We start from the raw sequence: 13,965 nt of genomic DNA, 5'->3' as shown, positions 1-13,965 counted from the left end.
AGTATTCTATAATTGCCAATTAGATCAGGTTGATTGATAGTACTATTTGGGTGAATTTTGTCCTAACTGATCTATTAATTGTTAAAGAGGGACGTTGAAGTGTCCAAGTATAATTGTGGATTTGTCTATTTCTCTTTCCAGTTCTGTTTTGCCTCATTTATTTTCATACTCCTTTCTTGAGTACATACATGTTAAGGATTATGTCTTCTTGGAACACTGACCCCTTCAACGTTATACAGTATTCCTCTTAGTTCCTAATCATTTTCCTTGTTCTGAGGTCTGCTTTGTCCGAAACTAATACAGCTGCTCCAGATTTCCTTTGATTAGTGATGTATCTTTTTCTATCCCTTTTAAACCATCTAAGTCTTTATATTTGAAGTGAGTTTCTTATATGTAACATACTGTTGGGTCTAATTTTTTTTAATCCACTCTGACAATCTTTTAATCGGTTTATTTAGACCATTCACATCTAAAATGATTATTGATATAATTGGGCTAATGGCTTCCATGTTTGTAACTGTTTTCTATTCATTCTTTCTTCCTTCCTTCCTTTCTTTTCTTTTCACCCTCTTTTCCTGCCTTTTCTGGTTTAAATGGAGCAGTTTATAACATTCCATTTATCTCCTCTCTTAACATATTAATCATACTCCTCTTTTTAATTTTTTAATGGTTGCCCTAGAGTTTGCAATATACATTTACAGCCGCCTGCCAGCAGCATCCTATTTTAAGTTACTCAAAGGAAGCTGAGGCTGAGAAGCCAGGTTTGAATTTAGAATTCTTGCACTCAGCCAAGCTCCCAGGCAGCAACACTTCTCTTTTGTATCCTGGCACCATCCCGACCAGAGAGAGGCCTTGTGTGCCTAAGGGTTCTATTTGCCGATCCATATACCTGCGCTATTCAGTACTTCTAAATAGTCTGCTGACTGCGGCCACCCCATGTAGCTAACCATGAGCAATACAGTCCGTCTTTGAGAAGACAGACTTGGAGAAGCAGCCCATACAGGCTCTGAAAGTTGGCGTGGACGGTTTGTGCAGGAAGTTCCAAGGTTCTATGAAGTATGGTCTAGAATGGGAGAGCACAGGCTATGGGAGGACCAGGTCCATTAGCTTCTTGGGCTTTTCTAAAGGGCCAGGCCAGAGTGGAAGCCCTCTTGCCTTAAAAGGCAGTATGGACCCTGACACTCATCTGACTCATCTTTACACAATTTGTGCTTGCTACTCAATTTTTCAAAAGTAAATAATATACTGTCTATATAATATGTAAACAATATAATGTGCCAACTGTATGAAAAAGGGAATGATTTAACCCAAAAGTTAGGACAACTGTTAAGTAGGAGGATGGAAAGGGATATGATTGGGGAGGTACAAAGAGGAGTTTCCAAAATGCTAGGAATGGTTTAAACTGGGGGGATGGGTATACAAATGTTCACTTGATTATTCTTTAAACTGTACATATATCTCTTACACAGTTTTCTGTATACTATATATGATATTATAATTATAACTAAAAGACATTAGCCAGGTGATCAAAAACGAAGGGCAGAAACAACATGTATTGTCTGATTTGATACCTTTTAATTACTTTGATTCAAAGTCCACTTTGAATATCTAATCTTTGTTTTACTCCTATAAGACCTGGTAATGTTTAATAATAAATAGATACCATGCTAGCCACCATCCCCAACTGCCTGCCTCAATGTAATTTTCATTTTGTCACACTTGCTGTTTTCAAACAGGAGAAATGAAAACAAAAATTTGAAATAAATTCAGACATAACACTTTAATTTACTAACTACACAAAATGATCAATAGTAACCAATATTTCTAGTTTCCTTTTTTAGGATCGTTTCTGTCTTCAAAACCACATACTTATTTGAGCACTTACTATGTGCTCAGTCTGCTAGAACATCAGGTTCTCATAGTCTGATGCAGGAGACAGATACCTAAATACCTTTAAATTTTTTAATTATTTAATTACCACAGCAACACCCTGCTCAGCTGTGATAACTGGTATAAGAGGTTTGAAAGGATCGAGAATGTATGATTGGGCTTCCCTGGTGGCCCAGTGGTTAAGAATCTGCCTACCAATGCAAGGGACACAGGTTCGAGCCCTGGTCCGGGAAGATCCCACATGCCGCGGAGCAACTAAGCTTGTGCTCCACAACTACAGAGCCTGTGCTCTAGAGCCCGCAAGCCACAACTACTGAGCCCACATGCCACAGCTATGAAGCCCGAGTGCCTAGAGCCCGTGCTCCGCAACAAGAGAAGCCTCGACAATGAGAAGCCCATGCACTGCAACAGAGTAGCCCCCGCTCACCGCAACTGGAGAAAGCCCGTGCACCGCAACGAAGACCCAACACAGCCAAAAATAAATAAATAAATAAATAAAATTAAAAAAAAAAAAAAGAATGTATGATTGCTGCTATGCCAATGCCAAGGTCAACTGGTTCATCTTATTTCTTCCAATTCTGCATATGTGGCATACTGGTAACACAAATGGTGTATTATCAAATAATGTTAATTAAGCAATTATCCTCTAAGGCACGCACACACACACCACAAAGGGCTACAGAGTATATAGATTTTGCAAAGCAGTGGCCACATCTCCCTCACATTGCCTGAAATTTCTATCTAGAAATCTACCCATACTACTTTAGAGCATTTTTATGGGATCCTGGATCTTTCCAATTTAAGCATTAAATTGAAATTGGACAAATTTTTAAAAACCTGTTAAGGTTGTCCTAGGTCTTATGATTTTAATTAAAAACTAAAACAAGAAAGGAATTCAACATAAATACTTTTTGAGCTATTACTATTTTTGATGCCTTGTGCTAAATAAAGTAGCCGATAAAGTTAATTCAGTCAAACAGAAACACAAGGAAAGGCATTTTACAGTAACACGTTGTCATCCAACAAAAATTCTGAAGTTACTCCTTTCTAAGTGAAGAACTATTTTGCTACAACAGACAGTATGATTTTGCAAAAGATGCACTCGAATTTCTCAATTTGGGTCAACCTCGTGGTTGTTAAAATATGTGCATACTTTCTGGATTACGCATTATATGGAATTTTGCCCCATTGTTAGACCGTGTGTTCCAGTTTTAGGTTAAAAAACAGTTACCTTACTCTTGACCCCGGACGTCCCCTCTCCCCCACCGACAAACTTTCTGCCAACAGAGATCCACGACTTTCGTCCTAAAATGGGCATAACCAAAAGAGACACGGAATCTAGATGGATTTAAATCCTTGTGTGCTTCGGCACATGGTCTTTAATCCTGTTTTCCCCGTCACTCAAGCGCAAGGCTGCATGAGATAGCCCTATAAGGTCTCTTGCATCTGCAGACTTCTGCGATTAAAATGCATCTCTTAGAAGGAATTCACAAAACGCCCCTGCCTCTATGGGAAATTAGATAGCTGGGCGTTAGGCTAACCGCAGGGTAGGAGTAAACCTGGTTTCTCTTTGAAAAGTCTTCCTGCGGCGAGCATCCCACGCCAGCAACAGAGCGCGCCCAGGCACCACGTGTCTGCACCAACAGCGGGATTGGCGGAGCGCATTTTCGCGCGGCGGTCTAGACGCGCACGGGCCCGCCCAGCTGCCGGAGGAGCCGGGAAGCAGAGAGAAGAGGCCGGAGGGAGATCGCAGATGGGAGGGGGCGGGAGGGGGGTGGGGGATCCCGAGGCGCCCGTGGCCGGGAATCTGGGAGGGCCTGGAGAGGCGCCAGGCGGTTAGCCTCGCCACAACTTGCCCAGAACAGACAGGCCTCACTCTGCGTCCTGGAAGAAGGAGCTGGCCCGCCGCTTCCCTCCCGGCTGCTCCTCGGCCTCCACAGGCCCGCCCGCGCTAGCAGCGCCCCTGGAGCCTGCGTCCGCAGCTTCGCCCCTGTCCGCCTGCAGCGCCCGGCGTCCGCCCAGAAGCGCGCAGCTGGGGTGAGTCGAGGTCAGGGATGCGCCAGGCGCCCAGGAGAGGCCGGGGCCTCTGGGTGCCCGCGAAGCCGGGCCCTCCTTCCTCTTTTCCCGCTGCGAGCCGAGGCGCTGCAGCCCCCCACTCCCCCGTTTGCTTGCCTTCTAAGGGGCGGCGCCGGGACCCCACTGGAGCCTGCGTTCCCCGGCCTTTGTCTTTGTGGGTTCGGCGGTCGTCCCCATGGTGCGCCTGGGGCGGGAGGCGCTGCGCCCGGCTGGGGGCCCTGCAGAGGGAACGGGAAAGCGTGCCCCTTCTTTCCTGTTCCGGCCATCTTGCGACTCAGATTCAGCGGAGGGGCGAGGGTGGCCAGCGGCGCGGCGCTCGCGGCCGGGCGGAGTGGTGGCGGCGAACGGAGATGGGCGCCTCGAGCCCAGCGCGCCTCCTGCCCAGAATGCAGTGGGAGCGCGCGGATAGACCCCCAAGTTTCAAGGGCTTGGACCCAGAGCCCGGGGGCACAGGAAATGTGAGGGAACAGGGGTCAGGAGCTGACGTAAGCGCCTAATTCATTCGGATCGTTTTTTTTTTTTTAATTTATTTAATTAATTTATTTTTGTCTGGGTCTTTGTTGCTGCCCCTGGGCTTTCTCTAGTTGCGGCCCGCAGGGGCTAGTCTTCCTTGTGGTGCGCGGGCTTCTCATTGCGGTGGCTTCTCTTGTTGGGGAGCACGGGCTCTAGGCACTCAGGCTTCAATAGTTGCAGCATGCAGGCCCAGTAATTGTGGCCCACGGGCTCTAGAGCACAGGCTCAGTAGTTGTGGCGCACGGGCACGTGGGATCTTCCCGGACCAGGGCTCGAACCCGTGTCCCCTGCATTGGCAGGTGGATTCTTAACCACTGAAACACGGGGGAAGCCCCTCATTTGGATCATTCTTTATCCACTTGTCGTTTTGGCAAATTCTTAACGCGCCTCTCCGTGCCTGATCTATGCCAGGTGCTGGGGATATAACGGTGAGCAAGAGAGACCACGGCCCTTGTTCCCGCTGATCCTGCAGCCCAGTGGATGGAGTCCAGGGTACATAGACCTGCCAGGTCGGTATCCTGACGTCTATTTCACAGACTGGGAAACTGAAGCCTAGGGCTGCCGTAACTTGTAGGTCAGGCAGCAAGTAAATGGAAGAATCAGACTTTGAAGCTAGATCTTTAAGACTGTCATGCTGGCTGTAGTTAATCGATAATAGCTCTTTTTCTTTCAAAATCCCGTTCAAAATTATTTGGATGCACGGCTTCTATGAAGTCTAATGAAGTGTGTGCTTAGTTTCTGTATGCTTTCCTGTGGGCTTATTTCTAGTTCTCAGTGTCTAGAAAGGGCTAGAAATGTTTGACATTACAAGTTTGCTTCCAGTTACTCTGAACTGTATTTTCGTTTCTTCTGTTCTTTGGGTGTTAGGAGAGACAAAAATTTTCCTGATGGTTGGTCCAAGCAGGGACTCCCCGGTGGACTGAGGAATGGCTGGCTTTTCCTCAGTTCATCCATCTCTATGGTAACCACAGGCAGCTCCCAGAAGACCTCGAGAATGAGAGGCCTGAGGTCTACGAGTTGCTGCTAGAAATAGTTCAGCCTCTCCAGAAAACTGAATGCAGCTGCCACACAAGTTTGTAAGGTAAATACCAGGGCCCTGTAAAGTTCCCCCTCCATATAATTGTCTTTATCTTCACATTTTGAAAAAAAGTATCCTTTTGGAAAGACAAGTAAGGTATTACATATTTGGGGAAGTTCTTTGGTTTGAAATTCTATCCGAATGTTATATCTAGGTGGCCAACCCATTCAGTGAGTTTGGAAAAATGTATATGCCCGGGTAATCAACAAGACAATCAAAATAGAGAACATTTTTTTATTATACCCCAAAGTGTCTTCGTGCCCTTTTGCAGTAGGCCCCCCTCCATCCCATTTAATTTTACATAGATTTGTTGCTTCACGTTTTCTGAGTTGTGCGTGAAAGAGGAGGATGAATGGTTCTTTCTAATCTCAAAAGCCTAAGGCGAGGATCAGAGGCTGGCAGCTAGGATGTGGCTCCCCGCGCCTAGACTTGCAAGGTGGTGCCCCGCGAGCCGGCGCTCAGGAAGTGTGCCCTCTCGAGGTGGACCGGTGTGTCCTCGGCTGGCTCACGACGAGTTCTTCTTTGGCCCCGCAGGGCCCTGGGCGCACGCTGACCGCGCGCTGGCCGGCTCGCACTTTGCTCCAGGTCCACGCCCGTGGCGCTGCCATAACAACGGCCTAGACGCCCAGGCCCTTAGGCCGCCGCCGCCGCCGGGACCCGGCCTTCTCCCCGCTCCGAGGGGTGGGGCGGCGGCGGCCCGGGCCGGGTAGACGGGACTACCCCCTCCTCCGAAGCCGGCAGAGGCGGCGGATTTGCTTCCAAGCATGGTAAGAGGCGGCAAGCCGGGGATGCCCGCCTGCCGATGCCGGGCTGGGGCGGCGGGGACTCCACGGAACTCCCAGCCCCCTCCGCCTCCCCCATTCTCTCTCCTTCCCGCAGCCCTTTCAGAAGCACGTCTACTACCCGCTCGCCAACAGCCTGGAGAGACCCGCCTCCGAAGCCGCCGCGGCGGGCGGGGCCGCCATGGCCTGCGGCCCCGCCAGCGCGGCTTCGGGCCCCCTGCCCTTCTTCCAGTTCCGCCCGCGGCTGGAGAACGTGGACTGGCGGCGGCTGAGCGCCATCGACGTGGACAAGGTGGCAGGCGCCGTGGACGTGCTCACGCTGCAGGAGAACATCATGAACATCACCTTCTGCAAGCTGGAGGACGAGAAGTGCCCGCACTGCCAGTCTGGGGTGGACCCGGTGCTGCTGAAGCTCATCCGCCTGGCGCAGCTCACCATCGAGTACCTGCTGCACTCGCAGGAGTTCCTCACCTCGCAGCTGCACAACCTGGAGGAGCGGCTGCGCCTGAGCCTGGCCGAGTGCGAGCAGAGCAAGAAGCTCCTCACCAAGCAGGCCGGCGAGATCAAGTTACTCAAGGAAGAGTGTAAACGCAGGAAAAAGTTGATCTCCACCCAGCAGCTGATGATTGAGGCCAAAGCCAGCTATTACCAGGTGAGAAGCTGCCTTGTGATTACCCAATAAAACCCTCAATTCCTACTGGCTGGGATATTGAGAGTCCTTTCCTACAGCACTGCCTTTTTTTTTTTTTGATTTGTACTCTAAATTAGAAGAAACAGCATATATTTAAGCGGAAGAGTAATTTTAACCAACAGATAACGTGGTTCATTACCTTGTGTAGACTAACATAGGGTTAATAATTAAGTAACGTTGACTGCGGTGCTTTATTGAATTATGTAAAAGCTGGTTGTTTAAGAAACTGTTTCTTCCTCCTAATCGGTGTAATGAAAAATAAACCAGGTACAAATTGCTGTTGAGCTGCGGCCCCAAATGATATGGAATGCTTAAATTTGTGGATTTTTTTCCTCATTTTTAAATTTTGAAATATTTTTAAATTTACAGAAAGATTACAAATCAGTGCAAAAACTTCCTTACACCAATTATTAACATTTGCCACATTGGCTTTATTTTCTCTGTCTCTGTTTCATACTATTACCTTTGAACCATTTGGCAGTGAGTCGCAGACTCTTAAGTATTTCAATGTGTCTATTTCCTAAGCAGGAGAATACTTGCTGATATAACAATGCTACTTAAAAATGTTTTAAATTTTGCCTTTTTGTTCTTAATCTCCCAACTGTTAGGGGTTAGACATTGAACCCAAGATAAATATTGTCATTTTTGTGTGTAACAGAAATCAGCATATTTATCTTTTTTATTGGTTAGGTAGAAGAAGCAAAGGATGTTTGATGAAGATATCAAAGTAAGCAATAGACTGGCAAGATTGATTTCACACCCCTACATTCCAGTCATTTTGACTAAATAGGACTTAAAAGGCCTCAGTGGATTTAGGTAATGGTGGAGCCAAAGCAGGAGTGAATGTGGAGAACTGGGTGTAGGGCTCAGAAAACAGTGAGGTTAATAGTGCTTAAGACTGACCCAACAGGAGCCTTGAGAGAAGTGTACTTAAACTAGGTGAACAGTTGGGAAAGAATGCTGTTAGAAAGTCTTAATGTTTAGCCTTGGGTATACAACCTTTAGGTATAGTCATCCAATGATACCTGATGTTGCTAATTGCCTATGTGTTTCATAAATGCTATTTAAAAACTAAATATTTATAAATAGTGCTGAGATGGCTCTTTAAATGTCATTATCGTAAAATGGATAGAATAGGTTCTGTTTAAAACATTAAAGAAAGCTTACCTGGCTTTGGTATTATTCAGTGAAACATTAAAACCTGTAACATAAAAATTGTATGTTTATAAACTTTGTTTGCGTTCTTTTGGTTATCATAAAAATAGCTGTTCGTAAGTAAAGATTTTCAAATGCGAATGATAATATGAGGATTAAAAAAGTAATGGCTCACTTTTATCAAATGAGTGACACCTGCCAACTCTTGGCCACTCAGACTCTGAATGGCGGTGGTAGCTGTACGGTGTGCCCAGGTGTGGCCAAGAAGAGATAGGAATGACCACACCACCTTTTCCTACTTAGTGTAGTACACGTATACTCTGCCCTCTATTAAGTGACTTGCCATTGTCTCTTTATGGAGTTCTTGAGCAGTGAGAGCTTTTAGGGTGACAACTCCGGAGTTAGACTACCTGGGTTTGAATTCCACCTATTCCTCTGTGCAAGTCTTTTAACTTCTAAACCTCAGTTTCCTCATCTGGAAAATGAGAACATTAGTAGTAGGGTTGCTCTGAGAATCCCGTGAGATAATGCAGGTATAGCACGAGGAAAGCTCAGTAAATAGCTTGCAACAAGTGGATGTTGATTTCTGCAGTGGCTTCCCTGTAGTGAGCTGTGGCTACCTGTGACCTATCTCTTTATGAACCCTCAGACCAGAAGGCCAGAGGTCACAGTGCTGAGCTGCTGTGAGAATCAGTGTTTCAGGGAGGGGTAGTCAAAGACTGCTGCTAAGAATAGTTGGCATGTAAGCTAGCAGGGATTCCACGGTGTTATAACCTTTGTTACAGATTTGTAAGCTAGGGATATTCGGCCTATAGTAAAATTTATGGGAAGTCAATTGATTTTGTTTAAATAGTTATTTGACTTTAGTCTGCAGTGTGAATTTTTATTTAAATAGAAACCTCCAACAGCCGGGGAAGTTTGATGGCCATGTGTAAAGGCCAGTGTGTACCAGTGATCTGGCTATCAAATTATTTTTAAAACTTTAAAAATTAAAAAATTCCAGTGGATTATAATAGGACTTAGACTCTAAGAAGACCTTTCATTTTCACAGCTGGAAGACTCAGATCCCTCCCCACACTTCAGCAACACAGATAGATTTTGGAATCTGTCAGTGAATTTCTGTCCCTTGTTCCAATTTTTGAGCCCCTTGGAGTTGGAGATGAGTGTTGGGGAGTAGAAAAAGCATGCATTTTGCTGTCAGAGAGACATGGGTCAAACTGTGCAACCAATAAGGCTGCAACTTAACTTTCCTGAGCTTTGATTTCTTCATGGATAAAGTGGTTGCCGTGGAAATTTTTAAAGATAGTGATGTAACAGGGCCTAGCTCTTAGTGGGCATAGTGAAAATCTTTATCTCCTATTCTCCGTCATTGTCTTTGAGAGGTCTTAAAAAACATCTGGAGGAATCAAAAACCTCTATCCTACTCATTTAGGTAAAGGAACCCTGAGTTCTTGTGTTAATTCCATTACACTAAGTATTTTTAAATTTTTAATGATTTTGGATAGAAGTGGTATTAAGACATTTACATGTTTTACATAGCATACAACCTACATGTAGCCAACATTCTGAAACCAAGTACACTGAACATAATTTGACATATTATATCCCTGGGGTTGTCATGGAAAGAGTATCAGATTCCTTTCTATGAATAGTTCATAGTACCTAATTTTTCTTAATTCATTATGTCACTTTCTGTCCTAAAGATGCTTTAAGGGAACTCCTTTGAAAAAGCAGTTTATATCATTCATCTGTATATCAAACATATTTATCATATATTTAAAACTAATTTTTTTAAGAAAATGCAAAGGGTTATAGGATAAAGTTTTTACAGCATTTTTTAAAGTTTTATAATTATCTTATTAACGGAGAAATTTGATTCTACGTGATGTAGAATTCCTTCCCACCTTCTTACCCTGAAAGGGAACTTTATTATTTCTAAGGCAAAATCTTTGTGCAATAAGTAGGATTCCTGAACCTCCTGCTGTTTTTCATTGTAAAGAATGATCTTTTATTAAGTTTCTAATTACTGTAAGATCTATTATAAAGTATGTTTTAATCCCAGTGATGGTAGATCAGATAGTTTTGGCTTTGGGGCCTGATAGACCAGTTGTTTCAGGTTTCACTAATCCATTCATTTTTTAAAAACTGACTAGTATTCCATGGTGTACATGAATCAGAGTCTGTTAACCTTTTACTTTTGTAGAATATCTTGCCTGGAACCCGTATCTGGCTCTTATGAATAATGCTGCTATAAACATTCACTTGCAGGTTTTTGTGTGAACTTAAGTTTTTTCTTTTAGAGCAATTTTAGTTTCATTGAGGGGAAGGTACAAAAAGTTTCCATATATCTCCTGCCCCTACACATGCATAGCTTGCCCCATTATCAACAGACCTAAGTATTTCATTTTGGGGGGTGCTAATGTAAATGTTATTACATTTTTAATTTCAGATTCCACTTGTTCATTACTGGTATATAGGAAAGCAGTTGACTTTTGTATATTAACCTCGTATCCTGCAACTTTGCTATACCTGGTTATTAGTTCCAGGAGTTTTTTGGCAGTCCTTTTGGATTTTTTACACAGACGATTATGTCATCTGCAAACAAAGACAGTTCTGTGTCTTCCTTCCCAGTCTGTATATCTTTTAATTTTTTTCTTGCCTTATTACATTAGCAAGGACTTAAAGTGCAGTGTTGAAAAGCACACTCAGGGGCAGTGGTTTGCCCTGTATCCTCCCCTCTCTTACAGATCCAAGAAGAGTTGTGGATTTTTCAGCCTGTTCGGCTTTTTCCTTGTTGTTAGGATGGAGTGGCGATTTTCAAGCTCCTTACATGCAGATCCAGAAACCAGAAGTCTATTAACTTTGTTTTGGTATTTTTGTCATAGAAGTTTCTCATGTTGATGTAGTCAAAATGTCAGTCTTTTCTTTTTGGAGTATGAGCCCCTTCTTACCCTGAGCTCATGAGTCTTCTGTATTGCAGTAGTTAAAATACGTATTTTCTATTTTGAGAAATTAAAAGTTACACTTCCGTGTTTCCTCTTCCTTTCCTTTCTCCAGTGCTGTGTGTAGCCCAAGTGCCACACTTACACCCGAGCCAGTGTGGGCAGTCCCTAAACTGTTGTGGGGAAACCAGAACAGTCCTCATGAGCAGAGAAGTCGTAAAAGATGCTGTAAAGATCCTCTGAAATGTAATGCTGAGAAATATGCCATCATGTTAATTTTCTGGGAAGTTAGAACCTAAAGTTTTCTGATGCAATTATACTGATTAAGAGTAAGGCAAAAGCTGAAGCTGAATAGGAGAACATGTAAATAGCACAATAGAGATGAAACAGCAAAATCCAGACTGAGTAACTCTGCAGGACAAATGTTCAGTGTCTTCAGCAAAAGAATTATAAGGAAAAGGAGCTTGGAGGCTCAGCCTATAGACAAAAACAGAATTAAGAGACAAAACAACCAGTTGCAGGATATGACCTTATTTGTATCCTGATTCACAACAAACTGCAAAAATGTTTTCTAAGACAATGTGTGAATTATTGGGGAAAAAATAAACAAATGGTTGGATATTTGTTGATAAATAAGAAATTTTCACATTTTAAAAGGTGGGATAATATTATGATTGTGTTAAAAGAAAGTCCTTTTGGAGATAGATTCTGAAATATTGACAAATGAAATATACAGTATCCAGGACTTACTTCAGAGTAATCCAGGGGGGAGGATATAGATGAAACAAGTTGAATTTTTTGCTTAAAAATTGTGTTAAAGTAGAGAATAGAGATACAGGTAGGATTGATTTTTTTTTTTCCCCAGTAAATTCATTTTAGGAGGCCAAATATTTCTAAGCATGTGCTCAATGATTTTTTAATGCTGGTCTGTAGAGATAAAGCTATGAATAAGAGAGAAAAGAGTTCATGCTCTCAGGAAGCTGACATGCTAGAACCTAGAGGGATTAGGCAGGAGACAATAAACAAGTGAAGTAAATAAACCTGAAAATATTAACTGGTGAGATGTACAATGATGAAAACAAGACAGTGTGATGGGACAGTGCCTGTCAGGAGGCTCATGCAGGAAGATTTGCTGAGGACGTGCAGCTCAGCCCGAGCGTGGAAGATGCTCTGTAAATGACACCTTGAATGGGAAGGTCTGGGGAAGATTCAGGCAGGGAACCAGCCAATGCAAAGGGTCTGAAGCTGGCTTGCTTGAGGGACAGGAAGAGGCTGGCATGACTGGAGTGTCATGAACAAGTTGATGCTGGCGGGCTGTGAACCACCAGTTTTAACAGGGGCAGCATCAGGGGTTCCCAAAACCACCAAGATGGGCTACTTTAACTGTCAAGAGATGGCTTTCACTGTCCTGTGTTCAGTTTGGGAAGAACACCCTGGTCTTGTATGTCTTTTTGGTTATGCTTTCAGTATCACCTGCCAGGGTGGTAACATTTGGGGGAAATCCCCCAAGAGATAATGCTTCAGGGACCCAAATTTTAATTCAAATTAGGTGGAAGGGCACTTGTTACAGACACTTGGATTTGTTGCTCTCTCCTTTTCAGTGCCGTTTTTGTGACAAGGCCTTTATGAACCAAGCTTTTCTACAAAGTCATATTCAGCGCCGCCACCCTGAAGATTCTCATCTTGGTAAGTCGTGAGCGCTACCTCAAAGATCTGTTCTTTCTGGTGCCTTTTTCTTTTTTCAGTGAGACATGGTCCAAAGCATCTCTCAGTCCTTTTAAAAGAAAGCGTCATAGTCCTTGTTCACTCATTTAGTTAGTATTGAGCCCCTACTGTGTGCCATGCACTGCCTTAGGGGTCGGGGATACCGTCATAAGCAAGACAGACCCTGTCTGGCTCTCTTACACCCTAATGGGAGGGATGGAGGATTCACATTTAAACAAATGAATGAGTGATTCTTTTCAAATGGTGGCAAGTGCAATGAAGAACATAAAGTAGGAGAATGGGATGGAGAGTGACTCCTAGTGACTCTTCATTAAGGAGGCGCTATTTGATCAGAAACCAGAATGGTGCTGGGGTCCCTGCAGGAAATTTCCAGCCTGCAGGAAATTTGGGAAATGTATATCCCGGGCAAGGGGAACTCGCTCTGTGAGGGTGTGTGAGGAAAAGGCAGGGCACGGCATGTTTGGGGAACAGATAGAAGGTTGGTGGAGCAGGGTGAGCCAGGCAGTGGTGGGTTAGGAAGGGACTAGGTCACATAGGGCCTTGAACGCCCTGGGTGGGCATGTGGGTGACTTAATAAGCGTAATGGGAAGCCACTGGAGGATTTTAAGTTGCGGGGACATGATCTGATCTGTACCTTAAAATGACCCCTCTAGCTGCAGTTGGGGAACAGACTGTAGGGGCAGAGGTGGAAGCAGCTGGGAAGGTGAGGAGGCTGCATGATAGCCCAGGTGAGAGAAGGTGGCAACTGGACCAGGGCGGCACCAGGGAAGGTGGGAGAAGTGGAGACGGAGAAGGTTTATTCTGAACGCAGAGGCCACAGAGATGTGACTCAACATGAGAGCAAGAGATGAAGCAAAGATGATCCTGGGCTTTTGTCCTATACATTTGGGTGAATGGCTGTCACGTTTCCTGAGGGACAGACCAGGAGTGGAGCAGATAGATTGAGGGAGGAAGGAGAATGGAGAATCTGTGTTGGCCGCGGGTACAACTAAGTCACACGTACAGTTGCCATGCAAGTGGAGATGCTGAGGGTCTGGAGGTCAAAGCGAAGGCCCAGGCTGGAGATAAAACCTGGGAGTCGTTAGCAGAACTGGGCTGGATGAGATCACTTAG

General features: G+C 44.4%; 1 protein-coding gene across 3 annotated transcripts in view; it reads left to right on the top strand.

Annotated features, from left to right (window-relative positions):
- Positions 1-3,741: 3,741 nt before the first annotated feature.
- DZIP1 (DAZ interacting zinc finger protein 1) overlaps positions 3,742-13,965 on the top strand; it is a 54,143-nt gene continuing 43,919 nt past the window's right edge. For 2 of the 3 annotated variants that reach the window (XM_059996257.1, XM_059996254.1), the window contains exons 1-6: positions 3,742-3,927; positions 4,891-4,988; positions 5,451-5,560; positions 6,092-6,324; positions 6,437-6,991; positions 12,729-12,813. In XM_059996257.1, the coding sequence (XP_059852240.1) occupies positions 6,322-6,324; positions 6,437-6,991; positions 12,729-12,813 (643 nt within the window). In that variant the 5' untranslated portion in view covers positions 3,742-3,927; positions 4,891-4,988; positions 5,451-5,560; positions 6,092-6,321. The remainder of the gene's footprint in view (positions 3,928-4,890; positions 4,989-5,450; positions 5,561-6,091; positions 6,325-6,436; positions 6,992-12,728; positions 12,814-13,965) is intronic. The other variant, XM_059996256.1, reaches the window with a different exon arrangement.

This window comes from Delphinus delphis, chromosome 18 (genome assembly GCF_949987515.2).
Source record: "Delphinus delphis chromosome 18, mDelDel1.2, whole genome shotgun sequence".
NCBI classification, from domain to species: Eukaryota; Metazoa; Chordata; class Mammalia; order Artiodactyla; family Delphinidae; genus Delphinus; species Delphinus delphis.
This window is presented reverse-complemented; position numbering and strand designations above follow the sequence as displayed.